This window comes from Macaca nemestrina, chromosome 4 (assembly GCF_043159975.1).
Source record: "Macaca nemestrina isolate mMacNem1 chromosome 4, mMacNem.hap1, whole genome shotgun sequence".
In the NCBI taxonomy this organism is placed as follows: domain Eukaryota; kingdom Metazoa; phylum Chordata; class Mammalia; order Primates; family Cercopithecidae; genus Macaca; species Macaca nemestrina.
In genome coordinates this window covers 63,114,160-63,138,375 of record NC_092128.1, presented here as the reverse complement: position 1 = coordinate 63,138,375, position 24,216 = coordinate 63,114,160, and the positions used below count along the sequence as shown (strand labels likewise).

General features: G+C 35.8%; 1 protein-coding gene across 5 annotated transcripts in view; it reads left to right on the top strand.

Annotated features, from left to right (window-relative positions):
- Window positions 1–1,863: 1,863 nt before the first annotated feature.
- LOC105475411 (semaphorin 3E) overlaps window positions 1,864–24,216 on the top strand; it is a 292,501-nt gene continuing 270,148 nt past the window's right edge. For 3 of the 5 annotated variants that reach the window (XM_071094754.1, XM_071094753.1, XM_071094752.1), the window contains exon 1: window positions 1,866–2,619. In XM_071094754.1, coding sequence (XP_070950855.1) covers window positions 2,505–2,619 — 115 coding nt within the window. In that variant the 5' untranslated portion in view covers window positions 1,866–2,504. Of the gene's footprint in view, window positions 2,620–24,216 lie in introns of all 5 variants that reach the window. The other 2 variants (XM_071094755.1, XM_011730627.3) reach the window with 2 other exon arrangements.

Here is a 24,216-nt window from a genome sequence, read left to right as displayed (position 1 = left end):
CCAAAGACTCTTTATTCCACTGCTAATGCCACATGGGGGAATCTGAGGCTATAGATAGTTCTGAATGTTTAGTTTTCCTAACAGTCATTTTTTGGCATCATCTATATATTTTCTATAGGATAAAGATAAAAGTAAAAAGACATAAAGAGGAGTTAAAAGAAATAAGTAAGGACATTGGCAACTGGTAGATAAGCCAAAGCACATTTTGAGGAATCTAAAGAACCCATTATTCTGGCATTTACTTCTAACTTGCTCCAACTTAATCTGAAGGATGACACATAAAACTGAAGACAAATCTTGGCATTCATAACATTTATTCTCTTGTCAACATTTTAGAGGTGCATATTTTGTGTACTAATGAAATGATTGTAATGTCTCGCATTGTCTCAATTCTATAGTAGAGTTAGGACAGGCACTGTGCAATCTTAAGTAGAATTTCAGTTATGTGAGAGTAGCCATGAATTTGCAATAAAAGGTATAGGCACCACATATACTTTTCCTATAATCCCACTGTTAGATAACATGTATAATAGCTGCTATTTATTTTGTCATTTGCTTCCATCCTAGAAGAAAGCAAAAGAGAATTTTGAAGGTACAATGTATCACATTTAGAGCAACCTTTAGGTCTATAGCTCATCAGACTGGCTTTTAAAATATGCAAGCACTCCAGGTTAAAAGTCTCTAAATACTTCATGTTGTTTTACTGTTAAATAATGTTTAGAGTTTGCTATCTTTTGTAGACCTTGGAAATCTAATTATTTATAATATCCAGTGACATTTACATTTTGCTAAATATACTCTGCTTGTACAAGAACATCTCATGATGAGAAAAATGGGTAGAGAATGCCTGGCTGTACATTTGTTTCTATATAATGCAAAAATATCAAGGTGATTTATGTTATCTTTTTGTTGCAGTTTCATGATTTTAAAACATAATTCTCAAAAAGTGTTCCTAACTATTAGCATTTAAAATACAGAATAAGAAGAAGTTATCATAGTTGAGATCAGGGTTTACCATTTAACTCTCCACTGTCAAATCAAACATCTATTCAAGTTTATTGGTATCTTAACATAATACCATTCATTTCCATGCCAACAGCTCCAGAGTGTTTGGCTTCGTTTTTGAGATTGATTGAAGGTAGATTGTAAAGTTGACCTATTGTGTTAAGCTTATTTACACAAACACAGTGTCTTGAAAAATCAACTCTGGAAATGCATAGAAGTTGAATCCTAAGGTATTTCACATTCTAAGTTTTCTAATACCTGCTTTAGAGAAATCCCTTGGGTGGTGAACCTCGACTTTACCAGTTACCTTACCTGGGGGAAATTACTTCAACATTCTTAAATTTGAAGTAAAATTTAGGAATTGCTTTAGGAAAAAGGATTTGCTTTTAATTTCATTTGACGAATTTGCTTACATAAATAATTTATTATTTCTAACAAATTTATGAGACAATCACAGATGAATTTTTTTTTTTTCAGGCTCTTGGAACACATTTTTCTTCAAAGACTTTAAAAATAGCATCCCTAAGATATAAGCAATACAAAAAGACTGAATTTTGAAAATACCTATATGGCAACAGTGAAAAACAGAATTTGGATCCTGGATGGTTACAAACAGATTATTTTAAAAAGAAGTTGGATTTATTCAACTTAGGTCAATTTATCTTGGTAAGAATTTAAAAGCGCTTTCTGATGCCACATCCTTGTCTGTCACCTATTCTTAAATAATCAGCCTGTTATGTGTCATCACCCCTCCCGAACTCCCCATTTCCCCCATCAAAATGTGGAGTTCTCTCCAGCTGCTGAGTAACGTGGGGCTGGTTATGACTGGGAGGGAGGATGGGAGCGGGGCACGTGGACCAGAAATACTTCCTAGAAACAGCAAGTACGCTGCTCAACCCTGCCTGAACTTTCCTGTAAACAGCCACTGACAGACTGCATCCCTGCTGGGTGGATCCTGCGACTCCTAGAGGGAATGGCACTTCTTGTTTTTAATTAGAAAGGTGAAAGGTGAATTAAAACTAGCAGTTTGGCAAGTCAGTGCAAGAGGCTGACTTCTGAGAGGCTTCCAGGAGCCCGAAGAGAGGACCTCCACGGGAGAAGGGAGTGCGTGTGCGTGTGCGTGTGCTCGGGTTTTTTTTGTTTTTTTTTTTTTTTTTTTCTGAATGAACAGCTTTGCCTAAGTGACTGAGAAATACAGCTTCTTCCTGAATCTACCGGCGTAGTTGCTGAAGAGAGCTCTAGACAGGACATGGCTCTGAAGACTCACTCTTTGGAATGTCCTCTTGCTCCCGGCTTATAAACAACTGTCCTGAGGAAAGAAAGGTTTTACATAGCCAAATACAGCCTGACAAATGGCACTTCGGAACTGTGCTTTCTGATGACAACGCGTTCGATTTCTGACAAAGCCTCTCGCACGCTGCCCCTGGAGGGAAGTCCTAAGTAAAACTCAGACCCTCCTTAAAGTGAGGAGCGAGGGCTTGGACGGTGAACACGGCAGCATGGCATCCGCCGGGTACATTATCACCTTGCTCCTGTGGGGTTACTTACTGGAGCTTTGGACAGGAGGTCATACAGCTGATACTACCCACCCCCGGTTACGCCTGTCACATAAAGGTAGGTTACCTTTCCAGATCCTTTTGTTTAAAAGAAAAAGAAAAAGAAAAAGAAAGTCGTTTAACATAGGCTTATGGTCTTCAAAGACCTTTAAAATGCACCTGAAAAATTTATTGCAAAACTGACCTAAAATTCTAAGTACCTCTGACTAATATGTCATACTCACCTCATCTGAAAACAGTGCAAAATCACATGTCAACTTAGAGATGTTATTTTTGTCTGTAAATACTGGGTTTTATTAATGAGGAGTTCACTCACTGGCAGAGGGAACACAGGAAGGGAGGAAGCAGGTTGTAAATAGCCTTGAGAGGCTGAATCCACCAAGTTAACAGTAGGTATTTAAATATCAGTTTATGCATGTGAGAAACAAGGATGCTGGGGAAGGGCTATAGAAATAGGGGTGCAATTTGTTCTTTTTGTTTTTGTTTTGTTTTGTTTTGTTTGCATAATGGAGGTAAGAGGAGGAGGAAAGAAAATTCCTGAGGAGAAAAATGATGCCCTATCCATAATAACTGTCATCATCATGTAATTAAAATGATTAACAACTAATATAAATTAGTTTTCCAGTGCAATTGATTATTAGAATTTTTTCATGTGTGGCAAAGCAAAATAGTTTATGACAATGCTTGTAAAATGGCTAATATTGATTAAAGTATTAGTATTCACTAGCATTTGTAGTGTTAATTTGTATTGCCTTAATGAAGATCTGTCTAACAGCGAATGTTTAAATATTTCATTCTACAGTTGTCTTGTAAAGCAACATTAAATTCATAAATAAATGATTAAAAGATAGATTTTGCATCAGGACCAATACAAGCCAGTCATGAATATGTTTGATAACTCCTCCTGTAAACAAACAATCAATAAACAAAACCATGCTCAGAGAAAGTGACTTTGCTGACTTAAAATAAGTTCAGAATAAATTGTCAGCAAATAAGTATTTATTAGCACCAGCCATTGAGACATTGAGACAGAAAGCAGATGTAATACTCAGGATTACATAAGAATCATTTTTCAATTGTGTAAGCTTTTAAATTGACCCCCACTGTAGAAGGAACAGAAGCTTGCATTTTCTAAGTATAGGTAGAATATTTGTCAGGAGAAACAAAAAGGGAGTCCTCGATTTTATGTGACATGTTTGGTCTTTTTGTCTTTTTACTGGACAATCTTCACTAAATGTTATAGAAATTTTTCATTTTTAGAGTAGTTAAAACTATGGATATTTTCTTAGTTTAAATACATTTCCTATAATACTATCTAGTAGATAATACAAATTTAAGAAACACATTGATACTAAATTGGCAAAGTGTTTAAAATATAGTGCCCAGAATTAACACTAATCTTTTAACTTGGGAAGATGTAGCATGGTATGTATCAAAATGCCTATTCCAAAGAAGTTTATCATCAAAGATGTCAAGATGTACAAATTTGATGTGATGGAATATGGACAAATAAAGATGCAAAAAAATATACATTGATTGTTTTTCTTATGTAGATGAATGGACAAGCTACCGGTTTTTGCAAGCTACAATTCTGTTACATCTAGTATTAATCTTTTATACCTTGTTATTGGGGTACTTGTGTTTTCATGGTTCAATATCAGTGTGTTTTCCAATAGGTCACATTTTAATATTTCATAAGAGAGTTAATAATTTGATCAAAGAATACCAAAGTTCTCCGATACAAGTAAATGTTATGCATAATACTGCTATTGAGTTTGTCTTTATTATGTCACTTTTAATCAAAGAAATAATTGTAACTGATGTTATGAGTGGTGTCATATGGTGTGAGAGTAAAACTGCTAGTATCTATATGTACACTAGACTGAAAACTCCCACAGGATTTCCTTTACCTTTGAATTTAGTGGAACCAGCTGAAAATGCACAATATGATGTTTTTATACAAAGGCAGAATAGAGAGAGTTACCTGAAAATGGAATGCTCCTACTTGTGCAATTTTGTTAGTGAAGTCAGCTAAGAGATCACACTGGAGATGCTATCTGAAGCAGCCAATGCCTACTGCACCTCAGGGGCCTTAGTGAAAAGAAGAGCATATACACTGTCAGAGCAGGGTATTCAGTCCCACCAATATAATAGGAACAGCCCATTTATCTCTCTACATTCTGGAATTCAGTGAATATTTTAGAGGTCTTCAAAAACTAGGAATAAGATATTGCAGATTATTCTTTTGTGGTCTTGAATAATGTCAGTAATGGCAAATGTTCAGTAGTGAGTGAATTAAGATAATTAATATATAAATGAGTTTATAATCTTTCAATATAAGAGGCACTAGGTATATGTAATATAACACCTCTGCACTGCTGCCTGACCACTAGCAGGGAAATCCAGGAGGTTCCCTGGAGGTAGCCTACTAGAATAATTCAGAAATTATTTTCACAGTTCATGATCTAAGCTGTATGGGAGAAAGGCAGGCATTTTTCTCATATTCTTCACTTTTAAGATGGCATTTGAAAACACAAACCTATTGTTTCTTCTCAAGGAGGAGGAGAAAGTTTATCATATACAGAGTTTGAGTTAAATTATATAAAAATATGTTCAGAAAAAAAAAAAAGGTCCAGAGATTTGCCCTTTTCCTCTCCCCTTCATTCTCCATTACTATTTCTTAACTACACATGTTCTTAACTAGAGCTGAAAAGGAAGGGATCATTAGGATTAAAGAGGAGAAAAGACAGAGAGAGAGAGAGAGAGAGAGAGAGGCAGAGAGAGAGAGAAGGAGACAAGGTATAAGGGTAATATGAGGTGTGGAATATTTTCTGGTTGATTTCCTACTGCCTTGTACCCCAATGGGATAATATTGAATCCCTTCCTCTTCTAACTGAATATCTCACTCCACACTAATATTAAGAAAATATACTGGCTTAGGGCAAGTCTGGTAGATAAAATGATGAGATAATTACTCTTGTTGAGGCAATACATAAATCTTTTAATGTATTTTCTAGTTACAAGGTAAATTACATTAATAAGTAAAAATGTAGCAAAGATTAAGATGGCAAGATGCTGTCCTGCTTTGTAAAAATTTTCAGTCAAGATTCGAGTTGAATTTGGCTATATCAGGCAAATATTTAAAAGTTCATGAATAGTTATGCATTATAGCTAACTTTATCCCAGCTCAATAGGGTAACATTGGTGAGATTAATGCAAAATTTTAATATTCTCCCCCAAGGGTTTCCTTGAAAAATACTGTGGTCCTCAGGACAGAAACCAAGGAAAGAGAGAATGAAGGGAGAAGAGTCCTGGTGGATTCATCTACTTCCCTTTGTTGATATCTGTTCTCTCCTTATCTTTCACCATCCTGCACTAATGAGGTTACAGGGAAGGCAAAAATAAGCTTCTTGATAATGGAGCTCAGAGAAGAAAAAACAAATAAGCCAAGACCTATGTTGAGAAAGAAATACCAATGTACATGGAAAGCCCCAGAAATTCAATCATGGGAGCTTGGCAGACAGGCTAGGTGTTTGAAGTCTCAATAAGGATGAATGCTATTGCAGAAATCAAGGAGAATGGCTGCTTAAGCATAATATGTTCTCCTAGAATAGTTGGTGAAGAGACAGTTAAATAAAGGCATGGATATGGCAGAAGAACATTCCTAAAATATGTTAACACTACACATGTAGATTTAAACATGGAATATATACTTATGCAGATAGAACTTGCAATAGAGTGTTAATTAGTGTATCTGTATTGGGTATTATAACCAATTAAATACAGATTTATCATAGTTCAGAGAGCTCAGGATTTGAAATCAGAGGCCTCTACTCCAGCTCTAGTACTTCCCACTTAAAATAATGATAATTAATTGTCTACATCTCAGTTTCCTCTATTTGAAAATAGGGGTAGTACTGGTATTTTGCCTGTATATTTTACTGGGTTTTTGAGATAATCAAGTGGAACAACAATATCTGTGAATGTACCTTATCACCTAAAAACTATTTATATTATTAATGTTTTTGCAGACTGATACAAAGTGAGAGTATTGGAAGGAAACAGGTCCTAAAGAGAAAAACCTTGAAAATGGTATGAGTTTATATTTCAACAAGTGCTAGGATAATGCTAATATAGAAGACAGAATAAACTTGCTCTTAAATAGCATAAAACATATGATTTATCTTGATAGATTGCACTCACTCCAAATCTCATCTTCCATATCTTTGACCTCTAGTTATAATAACTCAGAAGATGATTACATTGTCTGTGCATTTTCCAAGTTTCATGGCCTATATTTTTTTTTTGCTGTAGTGTACATATATCCATTTGTTACATGTATTCACTCTACAACACACGTTTTAGAATTCATTCCATTTACAAGAAAATAATTGACAGAGAATTCTAAAAGAGCACAATGTTAAATAAACATTCTGAATGAACATTCTGGAGGCCGTGGTATTTATTTTATACCCAAGGCAAATAAAAAATGAGGTAGTGACTGAGCCAGTTTTTCCTGACCCAGCTCATAGCTTTGGTTCCTCTTCCAATAGCTTGGTATTATCAATAGTGACATTAGTCACACATCTCTGGGTGCTAGTAAATAAAAACTGGTCTTATGATTCATAAGCAGAGTGATTAAATAGGACCCAGGAGGAAACACTAGCCTATGTGCCCAGAGCTTCAGGGGGAGACAGTGAGAATTAAGTGGTGGATTTATTAAGAAATAGCTTATATTATAAAAAATACCACTGGATAAATTGTGAGGAATTACAATATGTTTCGTTGAGTCTGGTTTATACAAAATATGCTTTCTGTGGAGAGAGTCTTCCTAAGAATTTTAGATAGTGCTATTATTTGTGTTTTTATATTTGCTACAGACAAATATTGTCCATGTATCACATTGAAAGTCCCCGAATGGTTCTATGAATTATTAAATTCTTATCTGGATGTTGCACTTTACAGTGGGAAAACAGTTATCTTTTAGTATAGAAATAGGGTGAGGGAAGGTCTGGGTTAGAAAAAAATAGTAACTGGAATTTATATATGAACTGGGCCAGTTTTGGAGTGGAAAATGTATGTGTATCAAACCATTTTTTTTTCTGCTTTGCAAGGAAAGTATTCTATACATAATATATAACCAATGCCTGTTCTTTATTAATAAATATATTCAACAGCTGTGATGTCATAATGAAATATTCTTTACAAAAATTATGTTGCCATATTGTTGTTTTGCTATCCAGGTCAGGTTTGTTATCTAGTCAGAGCTGAGAGTATTACATAGAGAGGGCCTCTGTTTCTTTCTGGGATGAGATCACTTGGTGGCCTCAGTTCTATGACCACATAATAAAGCACCAAACCATGAAATTGGTTGTTACTGGTGAAAAGTATTGCTAACAGTCTGCTCAATCAGTTTTATTTCATCAAAGACATTTAAAGGAATCATCATTGGGACTTCTTAGTGGGAGTGTGTGCAAAAATGTATTTCTTTATCTTTGTATATAAAACTCTTCTGTGGTTTAATAGAGGAATTTAGTCTGCAGGAATCCAGAAATATCACTTTGCATGCATGCATGCCCCTTCATACGTAGCCATCCCAGTGTAAAAAGTCTTATAATTTCAGTCTCTGAGAATTAAAAACAAAACTAAACTAAAATTATACCATTTATAACGTTTTCCAAAGGGTGTAGAAGAATAGATTTAGATTATTTTCTTGGTTTTAATAGACAGGGCCATAAGTTAGTAGTTTCTAGTGTAACATATGACACTTTGTAATACTCTATACATTATACAAACGATGATGGTTATTTTGATAATTTTGTTTTCACAGTGAAGCCTTACATAACATTGGAGGTATAAGAGTAAACATCATTGTTATTATTAATTCCTTAGTCTGAAGTGAGCATTATTCTTTGCACTCATGATAGGAATGATAGTGACAAGACTGGATATTTTATAGTCTGGATATTCTGGACTAGGAATAAAAAGGACATGTCCATATCACATTTACTCCAAGTGTTGCAGTCTCTGATATTAAGAGAACGTTTTTGGTCATAAACAGTGATGATTTCAAGACAAGACATCTCTGCGGAACTGATAACTTCCCTTCACATGGCCCCTATGGTGGCCAAGACAACTGATTACTCGAGAAGTTTTCAGCCCTGGTTCTAATGCCTATTTCAGGATATTCTAACCATAGGGGTCCTTTGCCTTGGTAACCTTACCTCCACAACTGGTATGAAAAAATAAAAGAGAAATCTGTTGTCATGCCTGATTTCTGGGACTTAGAAATGTGTCTCATTTCCATCCTTGGTACCTAAACTGTCAGCCGTCACTGTGCTCTGCTCAAGGATTTAGCTTGTAGCCTTGGCATAGGAAACACAGTAGCTAGAAAACACTCTTATATTCGAATTGCAGTGGCCTAAAAACCCTAGACTTTGGATGAGGCACATCTAATTTGAATCTGGCCTCTGACTGCATGGCATGAACAAGTTACGTAGGTTTTCTGAATATGCGTTTTCTCATCTTTAAAGTGGTAAAACATAATCTGCAAAAATGTGAAAGGATTACATGAGATAGTGCAGATTAATGTGCAGAATACTTAACCCTTAGGAAGCTTTTTATAAATTACTCAATAAATCAGATGAGATTCAGAGATAATTAATCTATGCTGTTCTCTTTTTTATTCTAAAAGCAATCATGAGCAAATTGTTAAATTACAATTTAGGATGAAGAGAGATCCTTAATCATCAGATTTTTACTTAAAAGCAAAGATTTTCTTTAATGAAAACCAGCTCTTACTAGAGTAGATAACTAGAAGGAACAAAGAATATAGATGTCGCTCATGTTTGTAAGTTGTTGTAAGAATTATTTTGTTTATACTTTAAGGAAAGTTGGAATTTTATCTGATGGCACCTTGGAGACAACAGACCAAATCCACAAAATAAACAGTACTAACAAAGGTAATTGTAGGCCCAGCTTTGTGAAGCACAATAGAACTAATATTACTAAGGCCAGACCACACTGCCTAAAGTTAAACTAAACAGTGTCCTATAGGCAGCTATCAGCTCAGCATGTGTTGTTTACTAGGAAAGTGAAAGAAAGTCTCCCACTTTGCCTTCCCTTAGATGAACAGGTAAGATATCTGGTGCCATGCACAATTCCTGACACTTCATAGGCATTCAACAAGTGCTCATCAAGTGAGTATCTGAATAAAACAAAATGATTTAGAACTGTGTTTTTCAAAGGAAAAGGTGATGGGGTGGGATGAGCAGGAATACCATGAAACTGAGGAATCCTGGACAACTATTTATGGCCCCTTTAGCATAATATATGTTAGAGAAAAGGCTGGGGCTTTCTATCTATTCACCTTCTTTCTCATCAGTGCTGCATTTAGTGAAACAGCTGGGACCTCCAGGCACCCTCCTGATACATCAGTTGAATTCTTTCATCTACATTCTCTCCTCCACCTTTTTCTCTACTTCCTCTTCTTTTTCTTCCTTCCCTTTCTTTTCCTTTTCTTCCTCTCCTCCTCCTTCTTCTATATATCTTGTGATGTCCTTGTCATTTCTGGGTTATCACTATACCCCCTCCTCCCTTTCTCTTTTCACTTAATTCTGTGACTACCCTTTTGTGTGACTGGCAGCACTCCTTCTTTCTTTTTCTCTTCTACTTCTCTTCCAGATAAATATTTTTGATTTCTTCGTCACCTTAAGCCAAAAGGGGAAAGAAAACATACTTTTGGTGAAAGATATGTATTCATTGGCCTTCTGTGTACCTTCAATATTTGTTTCTTTTTTATTGTTTAACACAATAAATACAAAACATGACCTTTGAATTATTTAGAAAAACTTTAAACTTACTAGGTATTGAAAATTGGTTTAAATCCATGATGTAGGAAATAATGAAATACTAAATAAATAGCTTACTAGCCACCTGGATAATGTACCCTCTTTCTCCAACCTGTTTTTCTGCTGGGAAGCTGATGCTCACAGGCATCATAGGATTGTGGCAATTGGAGAGGAGAAGAATTAGGGCACGGCACAGGAGAGAGCAGAGCCTGCCAGCCAAGTATTCTGTAGCTAAACTCGGGTTAAATGTCAGTTAAAATATTACTGATGTAAACCTATTTCTATGCACTTTTGGTTTGTTTTCCCTGAGTTTTGAGCTTTAATTTAGGGAACCAGAATAAAAAGGGGGTTTTATTTACAGGATAGAGTGGTGGAACAGAATCCCTAAGAATAAGTCTCAGGGGTGATTTTAGGTAGCCAGATCAACTTCAGAACCGGAAAAGAACAGCAGCAAAGAAAATGAGAATAAAAGAGGGTGAAAATAGAGGTCAGCTGAGGACACTGACTCTTTCCCTCCTGATTTGTTCTTTCCCAGGAAATGATGGGAATGGAGAGGGGCTTTAAGATACCGTGTGGAAGTAAAGTCAAATAGGAGATGTGCTCCCAGCATTGTGTATAGCTGTTTACTCCTCCTGATTGCTTTTTTTCTAACACTGAGTCAAAAAGTTTATTATGAACCTCAGGTCCCTTCCAATTATAGAAATGTAGGGCTCCTTTCTTCTCCTTACCAGGCTTCAAAAGGGTTTCTCCAAAACACTTTTGAAACTGGTATTAGGAGATAGTATGTTGTAGTGGAAAGGGTATGGACTTCCAGTTTTTGAATCTACAGTATATTTTATTTGATGCTGTCTTATTCTCGCTGAATCATTGAACTGAGGCTTCCTTTCCTCATCATTATAAAGGGAAAAATGAACAGTCTTCGTATCTTGTATGATTTTGTTAGAAAAAAATTTAAATGTATCACAAAGATAAATGACACGGTGTTGTAGTATCTTATAATACTTTCTAATTTATGTAATTGTTTTTAAATATATTTAAAGGTCCTTCAGGGCAAGGAGTAATTTTTTGTACACCCTTGGGGATGGAATAAATTCACTTCAAATCATTCCTAAAGGCTATAATTACAGTCTGGGTTTTTGTGTCTATTGAATTGAAATATACATATATTTAGTTGACTTCCATATTATGGTCAAAATAACACAACTATAAAGGCCAACTTTATTTTTTTATAAGGTTCAGAACTACTGCTAAATAATTCACCTGCAGGATGGCTTGATTGAATTTCATTGCACAGGAGATGATGCTACTATTATGGAAACTGGAGTTAAACGAATGCTACACAGAGTGTGGTCCATGGACTGCAAAATCAGCATTCCCTGGGAGCTGCTGAATCAGATCTACTGAGTCAATAATTCTGAGACTCAGGAATCTCTGTTTTAACAATTCCTATGGGTGATTCTTAGTGAAGACTCAACTATGAGAAACCCTGGGCTGTGTGTGTGGAAGGATGCTACAAAGGAACCCCAAGTTCATATTTACCGTTTTCATTCATTCCTCCTTTAACTTCATCTCCTAGGTTAAGGGTGTTGTCAAATGTCCAAATGACAGCCTTGGTCTTGATAAATATACTTAGATTCATAGATATCTAACTATATCACCATTATCTGCTTATTTTTGTATTAAATATAAAGTGTACCTATACATTGATGATAATTTAGCATATAATTTAAATATTTTAAAAGATTATTGATGGTGTAAATTGTAGCATGTTGTAGCTATGATTGAGTTCTGATGAGAAAACATCTAATATTTGTCGATTGTGGAAAAGCATTTTGAAAAATTCTTTTATGCCTCAAAGAGAAGTTTTCTGGGACAAATGAAATTAGATGTCGCTTACCACTTCATCCCTTTGTTATACATCTTGATCATTGCCTGTATTAATCTGCTCTCACGTTGCTATAAAGAACTGCCCAATACTGTGATAAAATTAAGACATTCCATTAATTCCGTTATGAATGACCTCACTGCTCACCATGCACGATAAAGCTGTGTTGTTTTCACACAATATACATAATTAAAACATATAATTCATTTCAGAGTGCACAGAACACTATGTTATTATAGAGAAAGCCTTTTTAAAGTTTTTTTCCCTTAAATTCTTTTGGGGTAGAATCAATGGATATAGCTTTGGGACATAGTGGATAGCTATATATAATAAGGAATTAACACAGTTTATTGCTTTAAATATTTTAATTTTAATCACATTAATAATAAGTAAAGTGACCACATGCGTTTGTTAACTATCATAATCTTTTCGAGGGACAGAATACAACAATTTCCTCCTTGATGTCTTGGACACCAGCCGAGAAACCACTGTCCTACCGCCTTGTAAAGAACTCCTCTTTCTAAAATATATGTTAAATTAGCAGAATATTTTGAATGGGGAAAAAAAAAAAAGAACTGCCAGAGACTGGATAATTTATAAAGGAAAGAAGTTTAATTGACTCACAGTTCCACAGGGCTGGGGAGGCCTCAGGAAACTTACAATCATGGCAGAAGGGGAAGCAAACACATCCTTCCTCATATGGCAGCAGCAGAAGTGCAGAGCAAAAGTCGAAAAGCCCCTTATAAAACCATCAGATCTCCCGAGAACTCACGCACTGTCAGAAGATGAGCTTGGAGGAAACTGTCTCCATGATTCAATCACCTCCACCTGGTCCCACCCTTGACACACGGGGATTATTACAATTCAAGGTGAAATTTGGGTGGGGACACAGAGCCAAACCATATCATTGCCTTCAGAGAATTAAAAGAGCCTATAATTTTAAAGTATAATTGGTTTGTTATTCATTCATTTATTCCATAATTATTTGTTCGGCTTCTTCAATGCTTTAGGTATGGAGCATTATGCTAGGATTTTAAGAATAAAAAATCCAGTTTTACAAATATAATGTGGTATACTGTTTGGAATCCTGGGATAGTAAAGGATTATTAGATGAAAACTAAGTAAATCTGAATAAAGTATGAATTTTAATTAATAATACTGTATCAATATTGGTTTATTAACTGTGATAAATGTACCATATAAATGTATAGTGTAAACAAGGGGAGCTAGGTATAGGTATAGGGGAACTCTCTGTACTCACCAAAAATGTTCTGTAAATCTAGAACTATTTTAAGAAGTTTAACACACACACATACACACACACACACACACACACACACACACACACACACACAGCTTTTAGTCAAACCCAATTCTCAAGAAACTTAAGATCCAGTTGTAAAAGGAGACTAGTCGTAATAAAGTAGGGTGCTTTTTTTTATATCCCAAGGGATGCTATAAAAGCATGAAATTGGGGCTGAAAAGAGAACCAAAGCTCAGTATTGAAGATGATTAAGAGGAGCTTGGGTAAGATGTTATGAACAAATTAGCTATGTCATACTCTGCCTTGCACCATCCTGCCATGTGCCCACAATCTTCCCATGGCATATAATGCATTGTATTCTCCCAGAAATTAACTTAATTCCACTGTGTTCGTGACTCTACCACACACACTACTATCACACGTTCTTTGTCCTTGCTAAATTTAATTTCCCCCGTTTCTAGATGACTTTGAGGAATTTTCAGATTTTTTGTATGAGTAATATATGATTACTACAAATTCACAGTTAGAGTTTGAAAATACTGAGGACAATTATATTGCATTTTATTGCTTGCATTCTTAGAATCTAATAAACTTTAGGTACTGAATATATTTTATGTATTGCATTTAATATACAGAATTTAATTGCTATATCTATTCACACTAGTGTTACCAATCTTAATTCTTTTGCTGGATGCCACATACAAATACATTCCTAACAGAGATAGCAGAAAATGAAATGATGGAGTTGGGAGAGCATTGAGAATACAGGAGATATGATGAGAATAATTCTCTTCTGCCCCTTTTGCAACACATTAGGCACTAGTTTGGCTTCAACTCTTCTATTACAAAGGTTCCAAAGAGAAATCCAGGACTGCTTAGAAATTATTCAGAAAATATCTGTAAATTATTAAAAGATATAGTTTGAGGCAGTGGCAGAAGATTGTATGACTTCCTCTGGGCCATTCAAATGATTATTGTCACATTTGACTCAACTTTTCTTCCCACTTGCTCCAATCATGATCTCCCAATTTCCAATGTAACACCTCATTCATTTCTACAGTGACAAACTATGAAGAAACAGAAAAAAAGAACTAATGCATTAATACCATGACAAAGCAGAAAGCAAAGAAAGTCAGAACCGGGAAAGAGTGATAACTTACCCAACATCTTTGTTTTTTCAGAAATGCTCCAATTGACCAAAAGCAATATATATATATATTTTTTTTGGTTAGTCTGTCCCTGCGCAACAGTTTTATGAATAATTTAGCCATTTGTCTTTCATTTTTCATTTTAAAATCACAGCTATTGGTAGTAACATAGTGAGAAGGCAAAGCAATGACTAGGTTTTACCATTCTAATTAGTTTATGCAAGGTATTTTACTTTCTCAACCCAGGTTATTTGAGAAAGAACTTGTGAAAATTTCATTTTACTAAGATTTTATTATATCTATAAGCCAAGCAAAAATGTTTTTTCATGTACTTAATTTATCAAAATCAATTGATAATATATTTTGAAATGTTATATCCTTATTTTTTTTTCTTTTTGGTACTATACTATAATTAATCAAATACAATGCACTTAACACAAACTGTAAACTAATGGGCATAAGCAGAAATGTCATATTCAGAAGAAAGTACACAATTGTCACCATACCTTATTATTGTAAAGAGTAAATAAAAATGGAAATGGGAAGCACTGGATTATTTTATTTTTAGAAACTAAAGACAATCTATAAAAAGAAGTGTATAGAAATTAGGATCACTTCTATAATCCTGAGCAAAGCAAAAATGATATAGGTTTAAAGAAAATGTTAGGAGAAATAATGGTAAAGAAAAAATGATTTCTTTTGAAAACAGCTCTATTATTGATGAAACTGACATAATTTATTTTTCCTGATCCTAAGCAAAATAAATAGTAAAATAAGAGCAAATAGAAAATAAAGAAAGGAAAAAGCAATTATAAGCTTGACATTGTCACAAAGCATAAGTGTTACACACATTTCTGGTCAGATGAATGGTAACTACAAATACTTTTTAATTGGTTAGAATGAGTACTAGAATATTGAGCTTGCTGTAAGTTTCAGGTCTGGATAAACTTGAGCTAACCATATGGTTTATTCTTAGAATAGCCATATCACCCATAACCAAAATGTAAATTATAAAGAGAAAGAACTTTTTTCAAAGTCAAATGTTATAATTTTAGCTGTTGGGACATTCAATTATCCAAATCATTGTACATTTCCATTAATATGAGAAGGAAAATCTTTTTTTTCTTATTTTTGTCCAGAAAGAAGAAAGTAGATGGAGAAGATAGGACTATGAAACACTAGAATGGATTTAATGAGCCACCCAAAATATTGATTTTATTATTATATTGTTACAGTCATAAGAAGTTAATGTGTTTAAACTTCTATAACACATTCATGTGGTTTAATATCCTTGTAATTCCCCAAAGCAAAATTCACTTGTAATAATATTTAAATAATCATAATAAGAAGGAAAATATTATAGGTAAGTCAACTGTACAATTAAAAAACAATCAAAAGAATGAAACTGTTTTGTCATTATACTGCTCAGAAGTAAGACAAAAGTTATATACTGGGCACTGTTTTTGACAGATTTTTTTGCCAAATGTTTTTTACTTGCTCCAAAATGTGTATGCCCAAACTGAAGTCTGATATATTTTAGGATTGCAGAAGGATTTTTCCTATCTGTAGAAAAAACCTGAATTATCTATGATTTAAAAATCAATAAAGTTAAACAAGAATAAAAGTGAGACATAAAACTAAAGAACCATTACCAATGAGATAGCTTACACACTAATAAAGCAGTTATCACTCAGAAACACGTTAGATGCCTTTTATAGTATTTGTCTCAACGGACATAATATACAATTCAAGGATTTTAATGTATGTGGTTATGTTTAGAATATAATACTATGCTTATTAGATACTTAAGTTTTTATATTAGTCAACAAATAGTTACATTGTTTTAAGTTAGAAATGCCATTTGTCCTTTTAGTTAGCTAATTTATATTTCTAGGATAGTTAGAAGAGTTGGCAGTGCTTCATTTTTGAATGTCTAGAATACCATTAATGTGAGAAAACAAATACAAAATTACCACTGGTTGTTTTGCTATGGGTGGAAAAGAATTCTTGCCAGTTAAGGAACTACTGCAGGGAGTGCTCTCCCTGTGAATGGTGTGTATAATATTGCAATTTTGTTGCTGACAGCACTGCTGCTTTTCACTTCTGCAATTCCCCAGCCAAGCTCCAAGTTTCCACTCACACTGCTAGCCTCCAAAATCTCCCTTTATCTTCTATAACTATTTTTTTTTCCTCTTAACAAATAGGCCCAGCTGCTACTGCAGCCGGTTGCCCACACTCTCTCCCATACTGCTCTTGCTGAGGATGGCAGGCAGAGTAGAGAAGAACAGCTGAGATTGGCTTACTCTGGCATCTAAATAATTTTGGGTGGGTCCTTTCCTAACTTTATTATTCCATTTAATTTTATAATCTTTCCTTCTGTTGAACTTTAAAAAAGCATAAATTCTGTTTCCCTACAATGTTTTCCTCGTCTGGCTGTGACTCTCTTACACCTGGCTGCTCAAGACAAACAAATTGGTTCCTTTTGCACATTGTTAATTTTTTCCCAATGTTAAGCACTATTTAGGAATCAAATGTGGTAGAAACAAATTTATCGGTGTGATCTTGGACATGTTACTTAATCTTTCTCTGGCTAAACGAGGTGTATAATAAATATCATCTTCTCATTGGTTGTGATAAAGATTAAATGAAAGAGCTTTTAAATGTATTTAGAGTAGTGCCTGGCACATAGTAATTGCTAAGAAGGTGTTTGTTAGGAAGTCAGAGAGAAGAAGAAGAGGTAAAGAAGGGGGCATGGGAGAGGGAAGAGCAGAAGTAGAGAGGAAGGAGGAAAAGGAGGAAGGAATAATTGCTAAATGGAAAAACTAATAATTGCACTTAGGGAATTAAAATCAACCTTACGGATTTAGCATTGTATGTCTTATTTCAACAACAACAACAACAACAACAACAACAACAACAACAAAATCGTTCATTGGAAAAAGACTATAGTTTAGGAATATTGTATAATTTTGCCCAAATCGGATAATTTTATTGAGGGTAGGAAATTTAGTGATTATTTCCCACTCTGTGAAGTCATCATGTCCATGGCTTCCAGATAGGTGGTCACATGTTTATCATTTTGAATTTGTGCATTTTCGTGGAGAGGGAGATGACTGCCTGACAAGGAATTCCATTTCATTTTGTAATAGTCTAGTGAAGAGCAAGTACTTACCTACCTAATCTCAAATCATTTTCCATATTTTAGTCTTAGTTTTTTTCTTTAATGCTAGCAAGAAGGACATAAGTCATGATGGACCTCCAAATATATAAAGATAGTGTATTAGTTCATTTTCATGCTGCTGATAAACTCACACCTGAGACTGGGCAATTTACAAAAGAGGTTTATAACGTATTTACGGTTCCACGTTGCTGGGGAAGCCTCACTATCATGGCTGAAGGCAAGGAGGAGCAAGTCACATCTTACATGGATGGCACCAAGCAAAGAGAGAGCTTGTACAGGGAGACTCTCGTTTTTAAAAGCATCAGATCTCATGAGACTTATTCACAGGAACAGCATGGAAAAGACTGCCCCCATGATTCAATTACCTCCCATCGGGTCCCTCCCACAACACGTGGGAATTGAAGATGGGATTTGGGGGGAGCACAGTCAAACCATATCAGATAGTTATCATGCTTTTTTGTCATAGGTGAATATTCCTCAATCTCTTAACTGTTCTGTGAGTATTTTGGCCATTCTCCGGTTTGTTAATGCCCCTCTTAAAATGGAGCAACAGAATTTATATTCCAGAGATGCTTGTTTTGTTTACAGAATAGTGGTGTTGTTAACCAATGACTTTTTTTTTTTCTTTTTTTGAGATGGAGTTTTGCTTTTGTTGCCCAGGCTGGAGTGCAATGGTGTGATCTCGGCTCACAGCAACCACTGCCTCCCGGGTTCAAGCGGTTCTCCTGCCTCAACCTCCTGAATAGCTGGGATTACAGGCATGTGCCACCATGCCTGGCTAATTTTGTATTTTTAGCAGAAATGGGGTTTCTCCATGTTGTTCAGGCTGGTCTCAAACTCCTGACCTCAGGTGATCTGCCCGCCTCAGCCTTCCAAAGTGCTGGGATTACAGGCATAAGCTACTGTGCCCAACCTACCAATGACTTTTATTTATTAAAGCCACCCAAGTTGACAGCAGCTTATTTGGCAAATATGCCATTTTATTCGATTACTGTCAGCCTTTCCAATGGTTTTCTCATAGGCTCTGTTGAGCCAACTTTTTCCTTTATTTCATGCGGGTGGTTTGTTTGCTGAAGTTAAGAAAAAACCTTCTTCTACTCCCTCCAGTCTAGAATGTAGATATGTGTAGTAACAATGTGTGGTGCCCTGAAAAAGACATGCACTTTGGAGTGAGACATTCCTATATTCAAAGACTATATAGTTCTGCTATTGTGTGTCTTTGCTTGATTTGCTCAGCATCATTTTCCACATTTAATGTCTTCAGGAAGCTGGCTACTTAAAATGGTAAAAGTTGCATTCACTGTCTAAATTATTTTAAAGTTTTTTTTTTGTTGTTAAATTTAAAATACACATTTCATGGACTTTATCTAAAATGTCAGTATTTGGAAGGAGTTTAACATACAGTTGAAGCAAATTTTAATTAAAGTATATAAAATATATGCTTTTCTGGCTTTCCTGGATGATGTAGACCAATAAATGTCATTGCCGGTTTTCTTTATAAATATTATAAAATTATTTACATACTTATAGTAAATGAAAGATCAATTTTAAGGTCTGGATAAACGTGAGCTAAACATAACCATTTTTTAATATGAAGAAACAAAACCATCTTTCTTCATGGCTAAAATAAACAGAAGCCTTTTTAAATGTCTTAATTTTTTATTTAAAAAGAATCTGGAATGGTCACAACAGAATGGCAGAATTAAAATACCATCATAGCTGTGATTGCTTAATTTTGTAACTTGAATTTGCTGTCATCTTGTAGATTTGCCAGTCTCTCTTGTAGGAAGTCTCATGTTTTTTAAAAAAAGCATATAATTTTTCAGAATAATTTTTAATTAACTCCTTGTAAGTCAAATGGTAATCTGTAAAAAATAATTTCACAAAAGACTTTATGTGTTAAAAAAATTCATAATTTCCTCAAAATTTAAAATAACCCCACATTTTAGCCAAATCTCTTTGCAGCCTCTATTTTGTTTTTGTTATAGGATTAACTTCACCAAATGCTCTTTTCCTACATTACCAGTTTATGAGCTGCTTATACTGTCTTAGAATTTTGAGTATACAGGAAGAACTATTTTAAGAATAGTAAAACATCATCAGTATAAGGAATATCACTAATGATCATATGCACCTATCCATACTATAGTTCTTGTAGCAATAATGAATTGACGATATTTCAAAATATCACACTGTGATAAACAAGGATGTCTGATCTCAGAAGATAACACACGACAGACTCAATGCTCTACCATAAATCATTTTGAATTTGTGTACCTTGTCAGATATCTTCGGGATGTTTTTCCATCTGCTATCAGTATATTGTCTTCAGGTGCTTTCAAGTATATTTGAATATAATATTAATCCTTTGACTTATAGACATTAATTAAAGTGATAGGGCCAACCTTTTGCTGTCCTATTTTATTTAATATGACAATCTCATCAATATGAGGAAATACAGAAATAAAAGACACATTCCTTTACATTATTATAGAGATTGTCAACGTCAATTTTTCGTTAAGAAATGAAATAATTTTTATTCCCGGGCAAGATGGCCGAAAGAAATAGCTCCCATCTGTAGCTCCCAGTGAGACCAACACAGAAGGTAGATGATTTCTGCATTTCCAACTGAGGTGCCTGGCTCATCTCTTTGGGACTGGTTAGACAGTGGGTGCAGCCCACAGAGGGTGAGCCGAAGCAGGGTGGGGTGTTGCCTCACAGGGAAGTGCAAGGGATTAGGAAACTCCTCCCCTGGCCAAGGAAAGCCATGAGAGACTGTGCCATGAGGGATGGAGTTACCAGGCCCAGACACTATGCTTTCCCCATGGTCTTTGTAACCCACAGACCAGGAGATTCCCTCGGATGTCTGCATTACCAGAGCCCTGGGTTTCAAGCACAAAGCTGGATGACTGTATGGGCAGACACTGAGCTAGCTGCAGGAGGTTTTTTTCATACCCCAGTGGTGCCTGCAACACTAGTTAGGCAGAACTGTTCACTCCCCTGAAGAGGAAAGTGAAGCCAGGGAGCCAAGTGGTGTTGCTCAGTGGATCCCACCCCACAGAGCCCAATAAGCTAAGACTCACTGGCTTGAAATTCTTGCTGCCAGCACAGCAGTGTGAAGTTGACCTGGGACACTCAAGCTTGGTGGTAGGACAGTCATCCGCCATTACTGAGGCTTGAGTAGGCAGTTTTCCCTTCACAGTATAAACAAAGCCACCAGAGAATTCAGATAGGGCAGAGCCCATCCTAGCCTGGCAAAATCGCTGTAGCCAGACTGCCTCTCTAGATTCCTCCTCTCTGGGCACGGGATCTCTGAAAGAAAGGTAGCACCCCAGGCAGGAGCTTATGGATAAAACTCCCATCTCCCTGGGACAGAGGACCTGGGGCAAGGGGTGGCTGTGGGTGCAGCCTCAGTCGACTTAAACGTTCCTGCCTGCCGACTCTAAAGAGAGAAGTGGATCTACCAGCACAGTGCTTGAGCTCTGCTAAGGGACAGACTGCTTCCTCAAGTGGGTCCCTGACCCCAGGTCTCCTGATGGGGAAATACCTCCCAGCAGGGGTCGACAGACACCTCATACAGGAGAGCTCCAGCTGGCATCTGACAGGTGCCCCTCTCAGATGAAGCTTCCAGAGGAAGTAACAGGCAGCAATCTTTGCTGTTTTGCAGCCTCCACTGGTGATACTCAGGCAAACAGGGTCTGGAGTGGAACTCCAGCAAACTCCAGCAGACCTGGAGACGAGGAGCCTGACTGTTAGAAAGAAAACCCACAAGCAGGAAGCGATAGTGTCAACATCAACAAAAAGGATGACCACTCAAAAATCCCATCTCAAAGACAAAAGTTTGACAAATCCACGAAGTTGAGGAAAAACCAGCACAAAAAGGCCGAAAATTCCAAAAACTAGAAGCCTCTTCTTCTCCAAAGAATCACAACTCCTCACCAGCAAGGGAAGAAAGCTGGACAGAGAATGAGTTTGATGAACTGACAGAAGTATACTTCAAAACGTGGGTAATAACAAACTCCTCTGAGCTAAAGGAGCATGTTCTAACTCAATGCAAGGAAGCTAAGAACCTTGATAAAAGGTTACAGGAACTACTAACTAGAATAACCAGTTTAGAGAAGAACATAAATGACCTGATGGAACTGAAAAACACAGCATGAGAACTTCGTGAAACATACACAGGTATCAATAGCCAAATCAAGAAGAAGAAAGGATATTAGAGATTGAAGATCAACTTAATTAAATAAAGCATGAAGACAAGATTAGAGAAAAAATTATGAAAAGGAATGAACAAAGCCTCCAATAAACATGGGACTATGTGTAGAAACAAACCCTACATTTGATTGGTGTACCTGAAAGTGAAGGGGAGAATGCAACCAAGTGGGAAAACACACATCAGGATATTATCCAGGAGAACATCCCCAACCTAATAAGATAGACCAACATTCAAATTCAGGAAATACAGAGAACACCACAAAGATACCCTTGACAAGAGCAACCTCAAGACATATATCATCAGATTCACCAAGTTTTAAATGAAGGAAAAATGTTAAGGGCAGCCAGAGAGAAAGGTCAGGTTACCCACAAAGAGAAGCCCATCAGACTAACAGCAGATCTCTTTGCAGAAGCCCTACAAGCCAGAAGAGCGTGGAGGTCAACATTCAACATTCTTAAAGAAAAGAACTTTCAACCCAGAATTTCATATCCAGTCAAACTAAGCTTCACAAGTGAAGGAGAAATAAAACCCTTTTACAGACAAGCAAATGCTGAGGGATTTTGTCATTACCAGGCCTGCTTTACAAGAGCTCCTGAAGGAAGCACTAAATATGGAAAAGACAAACCACTACTGGAAACTGCAAAAACATATGAAAATGTAAAGACCATCAACACTATGAAGTCACTGCATCAACTAATGGCAAAATAACCAGCTAGCATCATATTGACAGGATCAAATTCACCCATAACAATATTAACCTTAAATGCAATCTGGCTAAATGCCCCAATTAAAAGACTCAGACTGGCAAATTGGATAAAGAGTCAAGATCCATCAGTATGCTGTATCTAGGAGACCTCTCTCACATGCAAAGACATACATAGGCTCAAAATAAAGATTTGGAGGAAGATTTACCAAGCAAATGGAAAGCAAAACCAAAAAAGCAGGGGTTGCAATCTTCATCTCTGATAAAACAGACTTAAACCAACAAAAATTAAAAAAAGAAAAAAAGAAGGACATTACATAATGGTAAAGGAATCAATGCAATAAGAAGAGTTAACTATCCTAAATATATATGCACCTAATAGAGGAGCACCTGGATTCGCTAACTACCCTAAATATATATGCACCTAATAGAGGAGCACCCGGATTCATAAAGCAAGTTCTTGGAGACTTACAAGGAGACTTAGTCTCCCACACAATAATGACGGCAGACTTTAACAACCCACTGTCAATATTAGACAGATCAATGAGACAGAAAATTAACAAGGATATTCAGGACTTGAACTTAGCTCTGGACCAAGTGGACCTGATAGACATCTACAGAACTCTCCACCCCAAATCAACAGAATATACACTCTTCTCAGCACCACATCACATTTATTCTAAAGCTGACCACATAATTGGAAGTAAAACACTCCTCAGAAAATGCAAAAGAACAAAAATTGTAACAGTCTCTCAGACCACAGTGCAATCAAATTAGAACTCAGGATTAAGAAACTCACTGAAAACTGCACAACTACATGGAAACTGGACAACGTGCTCCTGAATGACTAGGGGTAAATAATGAAATGAAGGCAGAAATAAATAAGTTCTTTGAAATCAATGAGAACAAAGACAAAACTTACCAGTATCTCTGGGACACAGCTAAAGCAGTGTTTATAGGGAAATTTATGGCACTAAATCCCCATAGGAGAAAGTGGGAAAGATCTAAAATCAACACCCTAACATCACAATTAAAATATCTGGAGAAGCAAGAGCAAACAAATTCAAAAACTAGCAGAAGGCAAGAAATAACTAAGATCAGAGCAGAACTGAAGAAGATAGAGATATGAAAACCCTTCAAAAAATCAATGAATCTAAGAGCTGTTTTTTTTTAAAGATTAACAAAACAGATAGACTGCTAGCCAGACTAATAAAGAAGAAAAGAGAGAAGAATCAAATAGACACAATAAAAAAATGATAAAGGGGATATCACTCATGATCTTACAGAAATACAAACTATCATCAGAAAACACTATAAATACCTCTATGCAAATAAACCAGAAAATGTGAAAAAAATGGATACATTCCTGGACACATGCACCCTCCCAAAACTAAACCAGGAGGAGTTG